The sequence below is a fragment of the Pseudonaja textilis genome, chromosome 3, assembly GCF_049901715.1.
Source record: "Pseudonaja textilis isolate UNSWEBS1 chromosome 3, rPseTex1.2, whole genome shotgun sequence".
Classification (NCBI taxonomy): Eukaryota; Metazoa; Chordata; class Lepidosauria; order Squamata; family Elapidae; genus Pseudonaja; species Pseudonaja textilis.
This window is the reverse complement of record NC_141992.1, coordinates 51,917,688-51,939,764: the sequence shown is the minus strand read 5'-3', so window position 1 is coordinate 51,939,764 and position 22,077 is coordinate 51,917,688. Positions and strand designations below refer to the sequence as shown.

Here is a 22,077-nt window from a genome sequence, read left to right as displayed (position 1 = left end):
TTGTGTTCATGATTTTATCTGCTTTGTTATTTTATAATTGATGTTTATAATTTAATGTTTTTATGTTGTAAGCCGCTCAGAGTCATTGAGCATGAGAATGGCGGCAAATAAATTTCTAAATAAATACATTTCTAAATAAATAAATTTCTAAATAAATACATTTTTAAATAAATACATTTCTAAATAAATAAATAAAACAGTTCAATACACTCCAGCGTTATCTTTAGGCTTGGCCGGTTATATCCTGCTTAAATTGATTCAGTTACCTGTTATAAGATTAGCAGGGGATGGAACCATTTTATTTTAATCAAATAAGCTATTTTCTTTTTAATAAAATAAGGGTCACAAAGAATATAATGGCCTCAGAATGGCCACGACTGTATGCCAGATTATATGAAGTTTAATGCAAGCCTCACCTGTGATGAATGCTGGCACACCCCATCCAACCATATAATAAAAGCGCATTGGGCCATAGTTGATGTCTCGCACTTCACTCAGCATGCGGTAAATATGCAATGCTTCTAGCAATGCCCAGGCAAAGGCACACATGTACAGAAAGTGCAACAGGATGGCAATGACAGTACAAGCAAACTATCATAGAAAGAAACAAAAGAGCAGGATTAGAAACCTGTTCCAAATGTGCACAAAAACTGAAATGTAATGAAGCATTTCACTGTATATTCAGAATTCAGATAGGATGTTTTCCTGTCTTTGATTCACATTTCCAGGAACTCCTGCTATTAATTTAAGGCAGTTTCCTTGATTTCTCAAAGGCACCCAAACAAAGAAGGATGCACAGATGCCAGATAACCCTGTGTGGCTTGTTGGGGAGGAATGGGCTGCCTGACTATTCATTAGCAATAGATAATATTTGTTGAATTGATATTTAGTAGATGTGACCATGACTATGAACTTAATCTTTTTAGCAGAGTTTTTTCTCTGTCCCACCCATACAGATGCTTACTGGCAGATCAGCCTGGTTGATGCCCAGTAGGAAGACAAGTTCAGAAAAAAATAGCGCAATCACTAGGTTCTTGCGGATGCTTTGTTGATTGGATCGCAGAGTTCGCAACCCAGCCAGGAAGAGGAAAGTAAGCAGGAGGCTGCCCAGTGTCACAGCAATGGAGATATATGTGATCGTCTTCAGGGGTAAGATCTCACCATTCTGAGAGGAACAGAGAATTTATTAATGGATACCCATGCATCTTATTATTTGGTCTCCCTAAAAGCAAGAGCAATTTGACAGTGGAATCAATTATTTTCCTTTACTAAATGTGTTCAAACATAGCTATTTGTCTCGAGTTCCAGCACTGAGCAGGAGGCATACTTGATGGCTCAAATAGCTGTTCTCAGCCCTATGAGTCTTAAGGAGCCAAAACCTAACTTCTGCTACTATATTATGCTCCCTGCAGAATTCTCCCTTGCGCTATTCTCCGATTCTCAAAGAAGGGTCCTTATTTTTCTCACCTCTCTGCGGGAAATGTCCATCAGTACCGCAAAGCTGGTCATATGATTACACTGGCAGCTGACATGGGTTTCATTCCTGAAGACCACCTCACAGCCTTTAGCTGACCAGCCACCAGTTCCACTGACCCTGAAAAAGAGCAGAGTCAAGATGGGGCTGTCACCCTGAGGAACCCTGCCCCGCTACCCTCCCAACATCGATTGCTCCCTCCCTGTTCATTATATGGCAGTCCCAGCCATTTTGTCTGGGAAACAGATCTCACAGGATGGAGTGGTTCCAGAAGACACAAATAGGCTTGGTCCGCTCCTCAGTTTCCAACATCCGAAATTGCACAGTGATGGGTTTCTCAAGGGCACGTTGCATCAATGCGTCATTGTCATGGATGTTGATGCTCACCACTGGGGTGTTGATGATAGGACGCTTGGGGACTCTGTGATGATAACAGGGCATTTATTTAGTCATCCATCCATCTATTCAATTTCTATAGCTGCTCAACTCAGTCAGGGTACTCTAAGTGGCTTACAATTGTAAAATTATAAAACAATTAAAAAGTATTACAACAATAAAAAACATCACCAAGTAAGTACAAACAACAGCCATGATGATTAATCAACTTATAGTAAAGCCAAATGGCAGGACCCTAAACACATAAATCAATAAAGTATATTACTTAAATCACTCTTTCCCTTCCGTAAAGTTGAATTCTGCTTACCATCACACACACCCTCCCCGTGTAGTGCTTTCAGACATTTGCTAAATCTTCAAAAATAAAATAACATCTCTTTCAAATCAAGCCTGGCTCTTGTAATCATTTAATGATTACATTGATATCTTTCTTTTTTTTAAGGAACACTATAGACGGTGGTTTGCAATTGCTTCAGGGGATATTTTTTCAACTTCCTAATCTTACGGTTCTCAAGTGGTCTCCCATCCAAGTAAGTACTAGCCAGAATATGCCTGGCATAGTTTCTAAATCGAGACAAAGTCAGCCAGGCAAATGACAACAACCATTTTGTGGACCAGACAATCATGAAGCTATTGAAGTTTCAACAATCCTTTCAATAAGCAACATGGAGAACCCCAAATGAGAACTGAAATAAAACACAAACATTGTGTATCTAAACATTTCTACAGCCTCTACTAATACATCCATGCATTGAGGTGTGAGGCAGACATTACCTTAGACTCCTTTTATCTGTGTCATACTGCTCTGGAAGCAGACTTGCCAGGTTGCGGTAGATGATCACACTGGCAATGGCCTGGCCCTCACTTAGATCTGGATGTCTTTTCTGTCTTGTCATAAGGGCATGTTCTTCTTCCTCATTGGTGCCCGGCAAATGTTTGGCACTGGCCACAGAAGATTCTGAAGAGTGAACATGAAACATTAGTGAAACATTTCATTTTGCTAGAGCAACACGATAAACAAGGTTTCACTAATATTTATTTCCAATATTTGTAGTCTGCTTGTTTGGGGAAACAAAAAAGAAGCTAACATTCTTCAGGAGATGTGGAGATTTTTCACAAAAACATCGGACAACAATCTGTTCAATATGGTATAAGATCTCCTGCCCTGAGGTTGGACTCCAAGGTCCCTTCCAGCTCCTTGACTCTATGTCTAGGCCTATGCCTAGGAACTTATTTAGTAGATAATTAGATCACCATGACATAGTCCCTATTTCTGTAAGACCACCACTTCCCTTCTATCAAGTGATTAGAACCTTTCTGCATACTAGAGCCATCCCAATTCTCCTGTTACTTGAAACTACAACTCAATTGCTCTTGTCTTGCCCCTTTCTTGCCTGGGCCAACAAAAATGGTATTAAATTACTTCTTACATCATTCTGATCTACCAGGCTAGTCCTACTATTTTTCTTTTTAGACTGATTATTTTGATAACATCCATATTCCTATTTGTCAGGGCCTGAAGTTGCCATTCATGGCAAAGATATATCCTCTTCCCAGTCCCTCATACATAGAAAATAAAATTCTTTGGAACTGACATGCTGTATAAAAGGAAAGGACTTCTTTATTTTGATCTCTGTTTTCCATTTCAGCTTTCTATTGATAGCTTTTTATGAAGATAATAGATAATAGGAACTCCTCTTCATGTGCATTTTAGTCTTGATCATGGCATTCAGTACTGATTTGCACTGATCATCCAATGCATTCCAGGAAACCACAAAGCCTCAAAATAAATCCAGGCCTGTTATGTAACACACACAGCTAATTCGTCAGAAAACAAGGCGCTAAGGATTGAATGGATGGGTTTCGATGTTGCACTAAGCCATAATGTAATTTATTTTAGTGTATTACTAGTTCTGCTGTATTCAGTGAAATTTGGTAAGTACTCTACAGCTTAGCTTACTGAATAAAACCCAGTCACTTAAAAGCTTGGGAAGCATCATATAATAAGACTTCAGGAAAAGGCCAGTTGGTTAAAGAAAAGATCTAATCAGCCCAACCTTGTGCATTCTGACACAAATGATATGTATATGTGATATTGCTTCTTCTACTGCTCATGCCCCAGATAAAAGAGCCTGGGCAGTAAAAAAAAAAAAACTAGTTGTATTGCCAAAGAGGTATTGTATCAATTGATTTCTCTTCCTCATCTCTTTTACAATATCAGGAATTTTCACCCCCACGCCCAAAACTCACGTTTGCCTTCTGGAGCCTTGAATACACTTTCAGGCAGGATGACAGTAGTTTCTATGTCGGCCGGTTTCTCACCACGGAGTGTTTCATAGTGGGGCAGTTTGGCACCAGCAAAGTTCATTTTCTCTAACCTCACCACCGAAATAACTGCCAAAGTAAGACACAGATCGATAGAGACCCACATATACACACACACAAGGCAAGAGACATCAAGCCAACTGAATGGCAGTGTCCAGTCGGACTCTTGTACTTATAACTCTTTCCCTCAGACTTGGATGTTCTTGAGTGGGCATAATAATAATCTCTTTCATTTATCATTGCTGTTATTCACATGCAGATTAATCTACTGTAAGTACAGTGCTACCTTGGTACTCATCTTTAATTGGTTCTGGGAGGAGTGATGACTACCAAAAACAATGAGTACCAAACAAATTTTTCCCATAAGAAATAACGTAATGAGTCACAAGGTAGCAGAGACCAACAAGTTCTAGCTTGTGCGTTGAGTACCAAACAAACGATGAGTACCATTTGTTTGAGTATTGGGGGGAAAATCATGTCAAAATGTGTTGAGTACCAAATTTGATGAGTTTCAAAACAGTTGAGTACCTTTGAAGCTCATGAAATTTGGTACTCAAGCATTTTGATATGAATTTTGAGAACCAAGGTACTCAACTGTATGATTATTTAAAATGCATAGAACTGAGCAACTAGTATTTTGCTAATTAGGAGACATTATTATTATTCTCTCACCAATGTTGGGTGTGATGATGGTAAATGGGTTCAAGTATGTCTTGCGCATGTTCTGGGCCAGAGTGCTTGCATAGTCCTCAAAGTGTCTGAGCAGCTGCGCTGTGCCACCTTCTGTCTGTTGGATCAGTTCCCAGTGATGCTTGTTGCTGTTGTCCAGTAAAGCACTGCCTACCTTAAGCAAATTCTGTAGGACACATAAAAAAATATGAGACAGCTAAGAGGAGCTTCTGATAACAAATCTAAAGTAAAAAGGGGCAAGACTGGAATCTTGTTGCACTTACAAGAAGGCCAAAAAAGTTACACGAATCGATGGCCAAAGAATATTCACTCCTGGTATTTCTTGCAGGGAACATTTGCTTATAATATGTGTGTATCTTTTAACAAACCACATTTATTAAGAAAATAATCTTCATTGGAGAACTAATTTGGGCTTTGGATTTATATAGATTATGCTGTAGCATTTATTTTTATTATTTTTATTTAAAACACCTGTAGATAAAATTTTAATCATTTAGGATGAAGCCTAATTTGCCAGTTGTCATTCCTTCCATAATGTTCAGCTGAGCTAAATAGATCTGTTCCTTTCTTAACTATCGCTGAAAGCGCCAAATAACTTGCTTCTCTTAAGAGATGCAACAGAATATCTGCCAGTTCTCTTCCACTAAGCCACGTAGTGCTCTACATATTCCCATGCTCTAAAGAGTAGACCAACCTAGTATCATCAGGTTAAATTGACGTTTGATACCAGACGTTTTCAAATTTGTTTGCTTGCTTTAAAAAAATGTGTGCTGCTCACAAGAGTTTTTACTTCATATAAACCTGAGCTGATGGCCTTACCTCAGTGAAGTGAACATCCTGGGTAGCCGCCAAGCCAAAGCCTTCTTGGTTGCTTTCATGCTTCAGAAGTTGAGCTAAGAGCTGAAAAGCCACTTTGACATCACTGCCAAAGAAGCTCTCAGTGTTTTGTGTAGCGTTGCGAAGCTGTAGAGCTACCCGCTGAGACTGCTCTGTATCCAAAAATGATTCATTCCGCAGTAATCTTTCTGCCTGTTACACAGGAAAGATTAAGATATTTTGCAAAGGTGCTTCAATAAAACAAGGTAAATTAACCAAACATAAATTCTACTGGACAATTTTTTTCAGAAGTTTTGCTTTCTGAAATTTTTTGGGCGATAATGATAGACCCCTTAAAACTGAACATGAATATAATTTCAGAATGACTGTATCACATAGGAATCTTGAGAAATATGGAATTAACTTTTAATTATGTTTTAATTGCATAATATTTCCGATATGCTACATGAGTTCAATTTAAACATTTTGCTGCTGATTTTCATTTGTAGTCAGTGTTTGATGCAACTTGTTGCAATGTCCAACAGTTGTCAGTCAGCATTGATGGATTCCAGTTGCCCTGATACCATTTTTCCATTGTGGCAATGTCTTGGTGAAACCTTTTGCTATGATCATCATTGACAGATTTCCATGGTAATTGGCAGGACTGGGGATTCTATGAATGAAACCAACTTGAGGGAGGACAAATAGCTGTATCAAACAGCCACTGCTCTTGAGAACGTTGGTGAAACAGAAACAAACTATTTGCATTCATTCATGCATACAGAAATAAGTAAATCCACAGATTCCTGGCTTTGCACCAGGAAAAATGAAAGACAAGTACTTACAAAATCTTTGAGAACAGCAAAAGTCAGTGAGGTGCAGTTGAAAAGATTGGGTGCCAGCCAGCCCTTGTGTTCATCACAGTGCCGTACAGCAGTCCCTGTAGAGCAAAAAAAAAAAAAAAAAAAAGAGAAGAGGGACAATGTGAAACTTAGCTCACAAAACCAAATGCCACAAAATATTAGCTTGCTCAGTCTTTCTCCCTTTCTTTCTCCTTTTCTTTCTCTCTCTTTCTTCTTTTTTTTCCTCTTTCTTTTTATTTCTCTCTCTCTCTCTCTTTCCTTTCTTTCGGATGGAAACATTTGCCTTTTAAATACACCTCACAGAGAGAAGAATGGAATTGTGTTAGTATTTCCCCTTTTTAGTGTGGAATTTTATTTTCCAGACACGAATAAGATTGCCACAATGCTAAGAGGAGAATATGTCTGACACAAATTGTGGTCCAAGCAGAGAGAAAAACTCTGCAACATACATTGTAATGTTTACTCCACATCAGAAGGGTTTTTTTTTAAATGATGAAGGCTAGAAAACCATAGGATGCCTATTTGAGGAAGACTACTTTCTTTGATCACCTATAAAAGTCATAAACAAAGTAGGATAACTAAAGAAACCTTTACCTGGAAGCATCCAAAGGCCATTTAATAATTAAATTGATTACTATATGCACTCGATTGCATTCTTAGATATTTCATTACCTACAGATCCCCGAGGACAAGGTGCAGCTGCAGGTAAACCAAAGCGGGTGCGTGGCCACCAAATATCAGCTTCAATGGCACGTGGGCAACTATCGTAATTCACTGCAAGAAAAAAATCTGTGTGTATTAATTTGCTCTATGCAAACTCAGTGTGCTCTTTTCAGCAAGCATATTTAAAAAGGGAAGATAATTAAGGTTTAATATTTTTACATATACTTGCTTTGGAAATAAATTGCCTACAGAAAACAAAGGGCAAGAACGTACTCTGGTCATATAGAAAACAACAATCCACCCCCAAGAAATCCGATCTGTAGGAATCACATGAATCAATGCGATAGTTGCATTGTATTTTTCCCTTTAATTGCTGGGAGCTTTTTAGTTGAGAAAATTGGTGAGCAAAAGTAAGACGGGCATAATGAAGCAGAGTTTCCTTCGAATCAAGCTTGACTTTGTCTTCTGTTGACTTCATAGACATGTCCATGTAGATTTTTTCAGAAGTAGCACAAAGGTGACCTGCAATTGCTTTCTTCCAAGATTTCTTTACCCTCCCCTCTTTGATCTTGGCTATTGTTAGGGTTTCCTGGTGGCCTACTATTTAAATCCCAATCAACTTTAACCCTACTCCATTCTTTGGGATCAACTAAGGTTTCTGTCTGCAGTGGACAAATTTGACCTAATCCAATGTGATTTAGCGAGGCTTCCTGCCCACGGAGTATTTCTAACCTTCACAGCCGCTGATGGTAACTTCTGCAAAAGGATTGTCACAGCGGTCGCAGCGGCGTCCAATGACACCTGGCTTGCAGGAGCACTGCCCAGTCTCAGGTTCACAGGTGCGAGATAATGAGCCGGTATGGTAGCAGTCACAGAGGAAACATGTGGCACTATCTGTTGGACGGTAGTGATTGTCCTGTAGAATTGCAGAGAGAGAGAGAGAGATTTCTGTCCATTTTTTATTTGTCGTAAGAATCAAATATATACCTCTTGGACAAGGCAAGACCTTTACCAGATATGTTGTTTCCTATTAAATTTTCAACGGTTTCCCTGAACGTTCAAAAGAGACAGGAATTCCCAGGATTTCCCACAAATCATGATTTCTATCAAATATGTAAAATCCAATTCCACGAGTCAAAAAGAGGGTTGTGAAAATATTTTCAGACTTCTCACATCCTGCATATAAACTGTTTCAACTCCCACCCTCAAAACGATGCTATAGGGCAATGCACACTAGAACAACTAGACACAAAGACAGTTTTTCCCCAAAAGCCATCAATCTGCTAAACAAATAATTCCCTCAACACTGTTCAACTATTACAAAGTCTACATTATTATTACTATTAATCTTCTCATCACTCCTTATCACCCATTCTCTCCCACTTGTGACTATATGACAGTAACTTTGTCGCTTATGATTTATATTGACAGTTTCCTGGTATGATTTGATTGCTTATTGTACCCTATGACTATTATTGTTGTACCTTATAATTTTTGACAAATGTATCTTTTCTTTTAGGTACACTGACAGCATTTGTACCAAGACAAATTCCTTGTGTGTCCAAACACACTTGGCCAATAAAGAATTCTATTCTATTCCTATGCACATGTCATACCAAGTGATGGCTACGCATGATGCTTATGAGAAGCAACAAGCACCAGCACACCCTCTGCCTTTACCCCTCTCTCCATTATTGGAAGCAAGCCAGAAGTGTTTGATTTCTACTAATAGCATCATCTGAAGGGAAAATCTGTGGCTAATATTATGACTAGATTCAAATAATATTCAGACTTTTTTTTAACATTGTTAAAAAAAATTAAAAATTTTAATGAAGGATGTTGAACCATTATTTATTTAATTTTTAACTCATCAAACTTCTCAAGTTGAAGATGACTCACATAAAATCACAAAAATTCATAAAGCAAACAAACTAACTGGTATTATAAAAACTATAATTATTGGTCTTGGAAACAGCAAATTAATAGTTGGGAAAAAAGCAAAATACCCAAATTTTTGTCTGGTGTGCCATAACTTTCCTTAGTAGGCAAATTCATTTGTTAAAGCCACTGAAGGCAAAATGTTTAGTAGCCAAGTTGTTTAAAATAATGAGTAGCAATAAAATATAAATACAGATACAGAAACTGTTTGATCAATCATTCTGCATCCTCTTTGATGATTCTTTAACTCCAGATTGTAAGTTTCTACTCTTAACTAGATAAATCCAAAGCTCACCTTGCAGTGGCACTCTCCATTAGTTTTGTTGCAGTCGGGGTCAAATCCTTTATCAACATCACAGTTGCAGGGGCCACATATAGGATGCCCCCACCATCCCCGTGGACAGGGCTGAGCTAACCTAACAATGAAAACACGAGGCCTGTTGTAAACACCTTTCAAATACAGTAGAAGGCTATAGTAACTTCTTCATTACAAATTATGGTATTGCCTTTTCTAAGATCTTGCATCCCTTTGTACATAAAGGCTTTCATAGTTTACAAGCTTTCAGTAAAGAGACAATAACTAAAGAAATGTTGGAATGTGTTTTTGGGTTTCCATAAGTTTGCTATACTGATGTGTATTGCAAATCATATTATTTGAAGTAATCTCCTTGGTTGGCATGCACACATATCATGGTATGTTAATTATGTAGAGCACATACACTGCATATGCAAGCTAATGTCACTGCATCCAGGTGTCTCCCATACATGAACAGTGTATTCATGTTACACACTTTTAAGTTGATCTTTTATTTGTACATTTATACCCAGATGCAAATGCCTAAAATCTCTATTAATATTTGCAATATGCACCCAGAATTTCCACATTTCAGTTCTATAAATTCTGAAAAGTACCAACACACACTTATAGGCACATCACAACAAATGTGAGTGAACTTTCACACTCACTTGTTCTCGCAGTATGGCCCAAAGTAGCTGTCGGGACACTCACAGGTGTAGCCATGGGATGAGCTGGGTTTGCGGACACATATGGCTTGATGCTCACAGGGGTTAAAGGAACAGACGTTGGCACAGCTGTCTCCATAGTAACCTGGAGGAAGAATTCTGGGTATAACTGGCAATAATCTCCAACCTGAGACTAAATGATAGCCCAGCCAAGCAGAAGATTCTGGGATAATAATTCTCCAATCTCCACCAAGCTAAAGGCTGCGCGTGGGAGGGGTGGCTGGAAAGATAGAAATCAACATGGCACCTATCCAGTCTGGTCTAAACAAAGCCCTGCTCTGTTATAGAGAACTTTGTGCTTACTCCACCACTTACTTGTATTTTAACTTTTTAATAAAACAATGAAAAGCTGAAACAGGCTCATACACACACACACACATACACACACAATCCCTAGGAAAAATATTGGCTTCAGTCTTAAGTATTAAATAATGAAATAAAAATTGATTATTTCTGGTAGTTGTTAAGTTTTGTATAGTAATCTAATCAGGTACAATGCCTAAGTATTACTACAGTAAATTATGTAAATATAGTTCTTGTTACTTCTATAATTATGCTAAGATAAGAATCATTTTGGTGTATATTAGTTATTTAATTAAGGAAACTGTCAAAAACAAACTACATAAAATTAAAGCAAACAGCAGAGAAAATCCATATATATTGTACGAATAAACTGCAGTAAGAAAGAACAGGCAAAAACACAGTGAATTTATAATGTATCTGTCCATCAAATTAAGATGAATCAGAATGAATCATAATAAATCATTGAAGCTTTGTATCAGAGCTTTAACAGCACCATTTTAAGCTCTGAATCAGTTATTACACGACTAAAAATAATGCTTTGAGTACAATGCAGATATTATTTACAACAGTTAAGCCCACTACAGACCGACCATACATGGCAAATCCTTGATGCCTTCCAGATATGTTGGACTATGGCCACCCAACTCTTAGGAAGCATCAGAGCTGTACTAGATGATTTAAAATATATATATATGTATATATTAAATTTATATGGCAACCCATCTTGTGGTATGTAATTCTAGGCCGCCTAAGAACCTTAACGTGGTGTCTTCTACACAATTATATCACACTGTCCTTTCCACTGACCTGGATCACAACTGCATGAATAACTATCCCAATCATCATTGCAGTAGCTATTGAGAGGACAGGGACTGGAGTCACAAGGGTCTGGGATACTGCAGCCATGCTGCACGTTCACCTTCTCAGCCTGGTTTACATTCAAGGCGATAGCACTGCCTGATGTCTCTCCCATCCTTACACCCTGGAAGATCCAAACGGGCGGAAAAAAAAAACAAGGATGGAAGGAAGAAGATCAGCTATTAGATACATAGATTATTCTTTTGCACATTCATTTCTTGCTTTTGGTTCTTAGTGAACACAGTTTACAACCTATTTATACCAACCGCCTTTTAGGAACCCCAAACCCAAAATATAAATCTCTTTCCATAAATAAGCCAACTATGAGATCGGCAGCCTCTAGATGGTGCTGTATTGCTTAAAACAAACAGTTTATTTTTTGACAGATCTGCATAAATACAGTTTTCATTGAATTGAAGATGCTACTATATACTCAGTCCACATTCATAAAATGGGCTATATGGAGCCAGCATGACTACATATTAAGTGGGAAAAGTGAAAAAAAAATTCTTCAATCGATGACCTGTATACTGCACAAGTCAAAAAGAGGGCTTTGAAAATATTTACAGACCCCACACATCCCAGACATAAACTGTTTCAACTCCTTCCCGCTATAGAGCACTGCACACCAGAACCACTAGACACAAGGAAAGTTTTCCCCCGAATACCATCACTCTGCTAAACAAATAATTCCCTCAACACTGTCCAACTATTGCAAAGTCTTCACTACTATTACTCTTAATCTTCTCATCACTCCTTATCACCCATCGCCTCCCACTTGTGACTGTATGACTGTAACTTCATTGCTTGTATCTTTACAATTTATATTGACTGTTTCCTAGTATGATTTGATTCCTTATTTGTATCCCATGCCTATTATTAAATGTTGTACCTGATGATTCTTGACGAATATATCTTTTCTTTTATGTACGCTGAGAGCATTTGTACCAAGACAAATTCCTTGTGTGTCCAATCACATTTGGCCAATAAAGAATTCTATTCTATTCTGTTATAGAATTGTGAATTGTATGCTACAGGTGGTCCTTAAATTGCAACAGTTCGTTTACTCATCATTCAAAGTTACAATGGAACTGAAAAAAGTGATTTCCGACCTTCACACTTACAACCGTTGTAGCATCCTCATGGTCACACAGTCAAAATTAGGATACTTGGCAACTGACTCATTTTTATGACAGTTGCAGTCTCTTGGGGTCATGTGATCACCTTTTGGAACCTTCTGACAAGCAAAGACTATGGGGAAACTATATTCACTTAACACCATGTTACAGCTGCAGTGATTTACTTAACAATCATGACAGAGGTGGTATTCAGCAGGTTCTGACCAGTTCTGGAGAACCGGCAAAGACCACCTCTGACTGGAGATTTTACAGTATCCTTCCCCTGCCACGCCCACAGAACCACGCCCACAGAACCAGTAGTAAAAAAATTTGAATCCCACCACTGAATCATGACAACAAAAAGTCATAAAATGAGGCAAAACTCATTTAGCCAATGTCTTTCTTAGCAACAGAAATATTGGGCTGTGGTCGTATGTCGAGGACTTACCTGTATGTGTTGTTGCTCATTTAAGATCTGCATAATGTAGACATGGCTTAGCACCTAAGAACATGCCTGCTTCATTCAATTTTCAGCAAAATCAGGCTGAAGGATAACTCATCAGTACACAGCTCTGGTTGCTGGAGATTTCCAGACATAACCATTTCTAACTTATTTCTATGTATAGTTTTACCAGGGGTCCCCAAACTTGGCAACTTTGAGACTTGTGGACTTCAACTCCCAGAATTCTCCAGCCAGCTATGCTGAGTTATACTGACACAGGTACATACTCCACAACAATCCCTCCCAGTTACACAATTTCTTAAGCATGTCAGTTAGGTTCTTTGCTTAAGAGTGATGTGGTCTAATCAACTGGGCGTACCTTTCCCGAAACATATGGTCATTTATATAAAAAGCATCAAAGAAAGGAGAGTTGAAAGAAGTGGTGGAGCCTGCACTTGTTGGTATGGCCCATTGGCGCATTAACATCCAGAAAGAGCCATCAAGGCTTGTTCTTCACCCTCTCACCTGCATGCAACCCCGGAATCCATGCTGCAAGTTTCCTTTCTCTCCCAGTACAGCACCGATACTCAAATTCCGCATTTTTAGTCCACGAAGTTCACTACTAATGTTGGCCATCACCTGGAAGATAAACCGGCAAAGCAAACATCATTTTCCCTTAATTTCTTGAGGAGACCACAGTACTTATTTGCACAACACAGATCAGATGTTATAAACATCAGGAGAGTGGTGAAAGCCAAGAGGAGGTGGGCTGGAATAAATTATTAAGATAGCTGTAGACCGATACTGAAGAATTTCATAGAATTAACTAACTATAAATCAAAATCTGTAGAAAAAGAGCTAAGAGATTAGAGATAAAGTATATTAGACTACTAGGAATCAATTTAAATCTATCCCATAGATAGCTTTAGTTCCCCTAGACTAAATTATGCTACAAGTGTTACATTCAAGCTTTAGAAAATATACAGAACGATGCTCCATAAATGCCAAATGATTCAGCCATTAGTTGACCATTGATATTGAGTTCTAGTGCTCACTGTACCTGGTGCAAACCGTAATCAAAAGCCATTATGGCTAACCACTGGGCTTCTGGATTGTCCCAGCTGCTATGCAGTTCCAATTGTAGGTGATGCCAGTCACCATCATTCACTTTCACCTGGTGTAGCCTCAGTGCTGAAATTTGGCTGTTGGCTCGGTACACGGTCATCAGCACTGTGCCTTCATTTAACTGAGCAAAGAGAGAAGAACAGAACGAGTTTAGTTTTGAACCATGTTTTCACTGCAGAAGGTATTACCCATCTCTGTCCATCAAAGGGGGCTTGAAAAGAATGAAACAAGTACATAGCATCAAAGAAAGTCATGAGGCTTCTGATGATGCAAAGGATCTATAAACCATATCTCACCAACCTTTCTACTTCTTTTATAGAGCAGGAGACTCTAGATTCTAGACCAGGGCTGTCAAACTCACGGCGTCGCATTGTCATCATGTGACATATCATGACTTTTCCCTCCTTTGCTAAAATGGGGCGTGGCCAGTGTGTGACGCATCTGGCCCTCAGGCTACGAGTTTGACACCCTTGTTTTAGACCCTTCTCCACATTTTAAAATCCCGCCACCTAGAGCTAGAAAGTACACAGTTCCGTTCTTGCCTTTAAGAGGTATGGAGATGATAACTCCCTTTGGGCCACTGCAACTGGACTACCTCCGGGGCAAAACTAGACCGTTCTCCACATTTTAAAATCCCCCCACCAATCCTCTGAAATGGTGCTGCAGAATATACAGTACATATTTTATCAATAAATGTTTGTGGGATATTTTTCAGAATGCTAGGAGCAGTGGTGGGATTCAATTTTTTTTTACTACCATTTCTCTGGGAATGGCTTGGTGGGCGTGGCAGAGGAAGGATACTGTAAAATCTCCAGTCAGAGGTGGTATTTCCCGGTTCTCCAAACTACTCAAAATTTCCACTACCAGTTCTCCAGAACCTGCTGAATACCACCTCTGGCTAGGAGGCTGCTCCTAGCCCATGAGCTGCAAGATGCCTTGTTCTGTTGTAATACAAAGTGCCTTTCTCTAGGCCACTAATCTGCAAGAGAACAGTAAAGTGTTGCCCACTCACCCAAAGTGTGATGGTAGAATGCTGCCCCGCTGCAGCACGGAGGAGGATACCATTGCTCTGCCTGGTACGAAACATAAGTCCAATGTGCCATGGAAGCGTGATGGTCAATGCCAAATTACTCCAAATCACCATACTGCTGCCCAAGAAACGCTGAGGACTTGTCATTTCTTCACAGAGAAAAAAGAAGTTCAATAAGTGTATAAAATATTGCATAACAGAGCGTGTATGTGTGAGTTCAGTGGACTATTCTTATATACTCATAATATTTTTTTTTTTTAATATAAATTTTTATTGGTTTTTTTTGACATGAAAAACACAACAACAAAACATAAAAGTATCAGCTCCCCCATATTTTTGTACACACAGTAAGTCGGTTGGTCCATCGGTTTTGTGCATTCACCTCATAGTCACAATTACAGTCACTTCATATAACACTCTTATCAATACAAATTTATAAATCCTAGTATCGCCATTAAAAAAAAAAAAAGAAAAATTTGACTAAACTTTTATTCGATCATGCCTTTGTGAGATAACTAATAACTAATAACTAATATTTTTTAATATAGTGTTCCTTCGGCATTTTAGGCTTGAAGTATTCAACAATTCCACCCAAGTTCTAATCAATGATGTGATGATTTTTTTAAAAAAAATCCTTACAAATTAAGTACCCATATGGAGAAGCAGGAGAGAATTCTGTATTGTAGTCCTGCATTAGACAGGGAAGTTTGTGGGGATCTATTCTTTCTCTCCGTTTTCTTGCTGTGCAAATGGATATAAGAGGGACCATACCCACCCTCGCATATGTTGGAGATATAAAATGAATGTGTTTGAACCCATTCCAATAGAAGGGCCTTCTGGTAACCACAAGCTCATATTCATATTATAATTTCTGGCCACTATATAGAACTGGCTTGCCATTGCCTTCTACAGTGTTACATATTTGTACACACATCACAAAAGGAGAGAGAGAAAACATTTTTACATCCTTTTTGTATATACTTTTTATACAAGATTCAAGAAGAGGTAAGATGGTTTACGCCATTTCTTCTGGCTTGCTAGAGCCTACGATATTGGTTTCTTGATTGCTGAAAATGTGAGAACCAATAAACTCACTTTATAATTATCAACATTTCTAGTCATTAACATGTGGAAGGATGCTGACAAGGAAGTGAGGACCCAATTACAAAAAATCCTTGGGGAAATGGATTATGCAGATCCTTTCTAGTCAGGATTCAGGCTGAGGCATGGAAAAGAAATGACACTTCTTTAACAGATGAGCTATTTTAGACATCTGGATGGGTGGAGTGTACTCTTCTTGGTTCTATTAGATTTTTAAGTGGCATTCAACAATATAAAGCAGGGGTCTTCAAATTTTGCAAGTTTAAGACTTGTAGACTTCAACTCCCAGAATTCCTGAGGTAACATGACTGGAGGAGGAATTCTGGGAGCTGAAGTCCACAAGTTTTAAACTTGCCAAGTTTGAAGACCCTTGATATAAAGCTTGGTATTCTTTTGGACTGCTTGCAAAGGTTATGGTTTCGCTCCTATCTAAGCAAATTGTTTTAGTGGACTATTATACAGGCATAGTATTCAAACCCTTGGTTGCTCTAATGCAGGGGTGTCAAACACGTTGTCATGGCAGCATCACGTGACGTATCGGGATTCCCCCCCCAGCTAAACTGGTTGTGGGCGTGGCCAGTGTGTGATGCATCCAGCTCATGGGCCGGAAGTTTGACACTCTCGCTCTAATGTGTGGTACCACTGAGCTTTGTGCTCTCCCTGTATTATTTAACATTTATATGAAAACTTGGGAGAGGTCATCCATTGGCTTAAATGGGGTGTCACCCACATGTGTTCGACAATCAGTTATATATCACCCTACATATGCCATGGAAGTCTTGAACCTGGGCTCTAAGCCCTGGATGGAGCAAGACACACTCAGGTTAAGCATTAGCTAATGGAGTGGTTTTATGTTAATAACTACCTAGACAGTCTAGAAACATTGATTCCAAGGTTTACTTTTAATGGGGTTTTGCTCCATCCCAAAGCGATGATTAGGGACTTGTGGTTCCTGTTCAAATAAGAGGCAGAAACCATGATGATCCTACCTGGATCAGGATATCCTTACAATGGAACCACACACCCCGATCACCACTTGCATTATATGCAGAACCGCCTTTAGAGATGTCTCAGAAGTTGGGTGTCAAGACCAATGTTGCAGAATAATGCTGTATTGAGTGTTATTAGGCTTTTAGGTCCAATTTACAGGTGTTAATTAATTACATGGTGTGCCATCAAGACACATCAGGCACTGTCTTGTCAGAATTGATTCTGCCCATCCTGTCCAAATATCAAGGAAGGCTTTTATTAAGAGTACTTTTAATTACCCTTGTAAAGTGAAGGAATATAAGTGAGACAACAGGTTCCTTTGTGGTTGCCTCCATGGTTTGGATCATGTTCTATGTGTAAGTATACTTGGCATTTTCCATTTTTTTCATTCCACAAGGCCATTAAGACCATTCCGTTCCCTTCCATTGTGGTGCTATTCCAATTGAATCTGGGCAAACATTTTTTTCACTCCTGTTATAACCAACCAGACACATGGGAGCTACTATCCTAAATAAGAGATTGAACCACTGCTTCTCTACTCCTGCCATAGATAGATGGACACAGACACATGTATAGAGAATATATATCAATTATGCTATAGCACCCCAAAAAATCCCCACAGAATCCATCATATGCGGAGTGGAATCCAGCCTAACTAAATTAAATACAGATGAAGCTGATAGAGTAAGACACCAAGTCACTAACCTATGCACAAGCAAACCACCCAAAAGCAATTTACACGAAGAGGAACTAAAAGCCCTGCAAGTCCTAAGGAATGACAGTAGCATAATCATATTTCCAGCAGATAAAGGTAATGCCACAGTAGTAATGGATAGAAAAGACTACAAAACAAAACTGACAGACCTACTCCAAGACTCCACATACAAACCCATAAACACCGACCCAACCACATATCTTGAAAAAATAACCAAGAAGAAAATCATAACCAGCAACATGAGCAAAGAGATCCAACAGATGATCATCCCAAGAGAAAAATCTTCCAGATGCCCCAAACTATATGGCCTCCCCAAAATACACAAAGAAGGCATACCTCTCAGACCCATAGTCATCTCCAGAGGAGCACCACTACAAAACCTAGCCAAATACCTAGCAAAGCAGCTACAGCCCCATGCTGAAGCAGCAGCTTCACATGTACAAAACTCATACCACCTCTTGGAAATGATCAAAGATCTACACATGGAACAAAAAACTCTACTTGTAAGTTTCGACATGGTTTCACTATTATGGAACTAACAGAACACTGCTTAAACAACACATATTTCATATACAAAGGACAAAGATACAAGCAAATTGAAGGAGCCCCTATGGGATCACCACTGTCACCCGTCATTGCAAACCTGTTCATGGAAGAATTCGAATCCAGAGCCCTGGCTAATGCCACCCACAAACCCAAACTATGGTTAAGATACATCGATGACACATTTGTGATTTGGCCCCATGGAAAAGAAAACTTAAACCATTTCCTAACACACCTAAACAGCACACACCCCAAAATCAAGTTCACCATGGAAACAAACAGAAACAAACAAACAACTACCATTCCTAGATGTACTAATCTACAAAAAAACAGATGGCACACTAGGACACACCATATACCAGAAGAAAACACACACCAACCGCTACCTCAACACCCAATCCCACCACCACCCAGCACAGATAAACTCCGTGGCCAAAACACTAATATATATATATATAATCTTTCTCTCTCTCTCTCTCCCTCCCTCCCTCCCTCCCTCTCTCTCTCTCTCTTTCCATCCAAGAATCTCCAGGGCATTAGCATTCCCACCTTTTCTTCTATTTCTTCTAATAATTAGAATAGCATATTTTCTGTTTCCTTGGAGTTAGGAAAGGTGTGATTTTCTGATATAGTCACTGGCAATTAGCACATATGTCATTCCTAAAAAGCACCTTCTTTAGCAGCTTCCATCTTTTACCTTGTTTGCAGTCCTTGCCTCCAAAACCCAGGGGGCATTCACAGGTGAAAGTATCCCACTGGTTGACACAAGTTCCACCATTATGGCATGTGTTGGTATCACAAAAATTCCTCTTGGCAGAGCAGCCTGAAAGGAGAATGAAAGAATGCATTGGGAAGGATAGCAATAGAAGATTCTCCAGGGATTAGGAAAGCGCTTGCTGAATTTGCTAGTGAGTAATGAGGAGCTAAGTCATGAATGAAATTCATTCCTATGGATATGTTATACGGCAGACAATGGCTAGGGCCTGTTGAGGTGTTCTCAATAGGTGGTTGTCTGTTTACCAATTTCCACCCACAGAAACCCCACCATTTGCATCAACTTTCAATTTCCTCCTGAATTCATCATACCAGGCAAAGTTCCATTATTTGCAATGAAGTCAGCCAGGTCTACATCTTGATTATCAATCAGGAAGTCTCTCATGCAACCTATAAAATGCCGATTCCGTACTGGGAAACTTTCAGGAAGGTCAGGAATGCCACCCAGTAATAAGGGACCTGTCAAATCCAAGGATCTGTAAAATGAAATTAGAGTTACTCAAGGGAAAAACATGGTCCAGGAAAAAATATATCTGCTTGAGAAAGTTGTTCTGACCTAAACACATATAAAGTGGTCATCAGTCACACATTATATTAAAAGAGTAGACGTGTGATCTCCGAATCACTATGAATCCAATTTATAGTAGAGGTTTATAGTAGACGTTTGAGGTTTTAGTAAATCACTATATCGCTGGATGTAAAAGTGCAGCAGCAGAAGATAGTGGGGAAGACTAAGGAATATAACAGGTGTGTCAAACTTGCGTCATCATGGCGTTGTCACATGACATATCGCAACTTTTCCCCCCTTTACTAAACCGAGCATGGGCATGGCCAGCGCGTGATGCATCCAGTCTACAGGCCACAAGTTTGACATCCCTGGAATATATCATCACCATCTCAAATGTCCTCCCCTGAATGTAGTCTTCACTTCTTAGAATTTTCAGCAATAGCCAAATTGACTGGGGTATTTGGGAGCTGAGGTCTGTTCATTCATCCAGAAGGCACTTGGGTTAAGGGAGACTAATAATAGCTGAACAGTGAAAAAATGTATTTTTGGAACATATAGTAGTATTAATTCTCATGGTTGCTATAGGTTTACGTACTGTGTAGGCATCCACGCAGTGTGTCAAACTACTAGCTTCCTATCTGCATGAATACCAACCAGCACATTAAAGCAGACGACCAATAAAATCTATAGTACTTCATATTCTCACATAGGGTGAAGTTGAGCCAGGGAAATTACTGAAATTAATTATAGCCCCACGGCTTTTCTTTCTGACAGCCATTTCCCCACTGAATAACTTCTGTAAAGTCAATCTGCTTTCACCCATCTCTATTCCATACTTATGATTACAAACTCATCAGGTGAATTTAATAGTGCTTGTAAAATTCTCACTTCTTTGTGCCTGATTGTGTCCCTTGAGCTGAACAGGAATAGTTTCCTAGAATAGAGCCAAATTTCAAGGCCACTGAAGTGTCACAGTCATCTACTGTCACCACAGCTACTTTCTCATCTGAAGGCCCCTGTGTAATTCCAGACGTCCCCAGGATAGGCTGTGAAAAGAAAGGAGAATTATGTTATAAAACTTCATGGTAGCCAATTAATGTTCACGACAGAAATGTTTTGATAGGGAAGTGCAGAATACTGACCAAAACCTGCTGAACAATGCAAATGCTCTCATACAGCCGCTTCCAAATTAAAATGAATCTAGTAAAAAAGCCCATTTCTAATTTTCACTTTGCATACTCTCTTTGCACCCCTCTATGGCTGACTCAAGATGCACCATCCCCATGACAAATTGGCTTCTTTCAAGGGTTTTTTTTTAATTCCACACTTGTTTGTCTGAACCTGCAGCAAAGTTAGCCTTTTTTTCTGCTAAATGTTAGGGCCCATGAACAATTTGGTTTTTTACTGACTTTGCTCTTCTTTCACAACACCTGTCAGCTCCTGGCCATAATTAAGTATTTCTCAGCACTCATTTCCTTAACTATGCTAAGAAAGGAATTTAAACAACCTATCAGGCAACTCAATCTAAATCCTTGTTCACTTCCTAGTCAATGTCACAATATGAGAAAAAGAAAGCTGCTTTCGTATCTCCTATAATTTCTAAAGGAGTTCTTAACACTTGTAATCACTTTCACAATCACTGCAAAAAAAAAATCCTGGCTAGGTTTTCTGTTTAAACAAACAACAAGAATGAAACTGAAGTGAGCCCTTAGTCTCTCTCCCATCAAACACCTGAAACAACACCCCCACCCCCCACCCCACCCCCACTCCGCCCAAACATACTTGTAGAAGGTGCAAACCGCAAATCACAACTAGGGTTGGGTCTATTATGACAAACATCAAGTTGCAAAGATGCCACCATACCCACCTATGGGTATAAGGAAGAGTCTATTTCCCAAAAATAGCTGGAAGATACTCTCCCACAAAATGCAATTACAGAAATAGGCAAATTACCACTGGGTGGATTGCACAGACCCATTCAAGAGAGAGAAGAAGAAGACATTGAAAATTTAAGAGAAAAACACAATGTACCATAACAGACCACTCTGTTTTGTATATATCAACTTTCGAGCAGCATAGCTAGAAGTAACAATGTCCTGACTGCAGGCTAATTTCATTCTCTCCAAAGCAGTTAAGTTTATTGTAAATTGTCAAATGCACCTAAAACATGTACCTGAAAAAAAAAAAGTGGGGTGCAAGCACTTTCTTTCCATTTTCTTTTGTGTTGCATAAGGATGAGATTTTTATTCTGCCAAGGGACAGGATGCTATTTAATCCCAGTTTTCATGCTTGAGGCAGAAGTGTATGCCTCATGGTGTTTTCCCTGGCTGATTTCTGCATTTCAAGGCCAGCAGAAGTGAACTGAATGCCTCATGGTGTTTT

At 39.1% G+C, this 22,077-nt stretch overlaps 1 protein-coding gene across 6 annotated transcripts in view; it reads right to left on the bottom strand.

The window, feature by feature from the left end:
- The window catches only part of CELSR2 (cadherin EGF LAG seven-pass G-type receptor 2), a 115,009-nt gene that overhangs the window by 12,610 nt on the left and 80,322 nt on the right, over positions 1-22,077 (bottom strand). For all 6 annotated transcript variants that reach the window (XM_087929719.1, XM_087929715.1, XM_087929717.1 and 3 more), the window contains exons 6-25: positions 20,584-20,741; positions 19,500-19,663; positions 19,111-19,236; positions 15,047-15,213; positions 13,970-14,155; positions 13,435-13,548; positions 11,299-11,473; positions 10,132-10,273; positions 9,461-9,581; positions 7,960-8,143; positions 7,237-7,338; positions 6,547-6,641; positions 5,705-5,914; positions 4,868-5,051; positions 4,121-4,264; positions 2,645-2,828; positions 1,728-1,895; positions 1,468-1,594; positions 965-1,165; positions 417-591 (exon numbers count right to left, since the gene is read on the bottom strand). In XM_087929719.1, the coding sequence (XP_087785845.1) occupies positions 417-591; positions 965-1,165; positions 1,468-1,594; positions 1,728-1,895; positions 2,645-2,828; positions 4,121-4,264; positions 4,868-5,051; positions 5,705-5,914; positions 6,547-6,641; positions 7,237-7,338; positions 7,960-8,143; positions 9,461-9,581; positions 10,132-10,273; positions 11,299-11,473; positions 13,435-13,548; positions 13,970-14,155; positions 15,047-15,213; positions 19,111-19,236; positions 19,500-19,663; positions 20,584-20,741 (3,127 nt within the window). The remainder of the gene's footprint in view (positions 1-416; positions 592-964; positions 1,166-1,467; positions 1,595-1,727; positions 1,896-2,644; positions 2,829-4,120; positions 4,265-4,867; positions 5,052-5,704; positions 5,915-6,546; positions 6,642-7,236; positions 7,339-7,959; positions 8,144-9,460; positions 9,582-10,131; positions 10,274-11,298; positions 11,474-13,434; positions 13,549-13,969; positions 14,156-15,046; positions 15,214-19,110; positions 19,237-19,499; positions 19,664-20,583; positions 20,742-22,077) is intronic.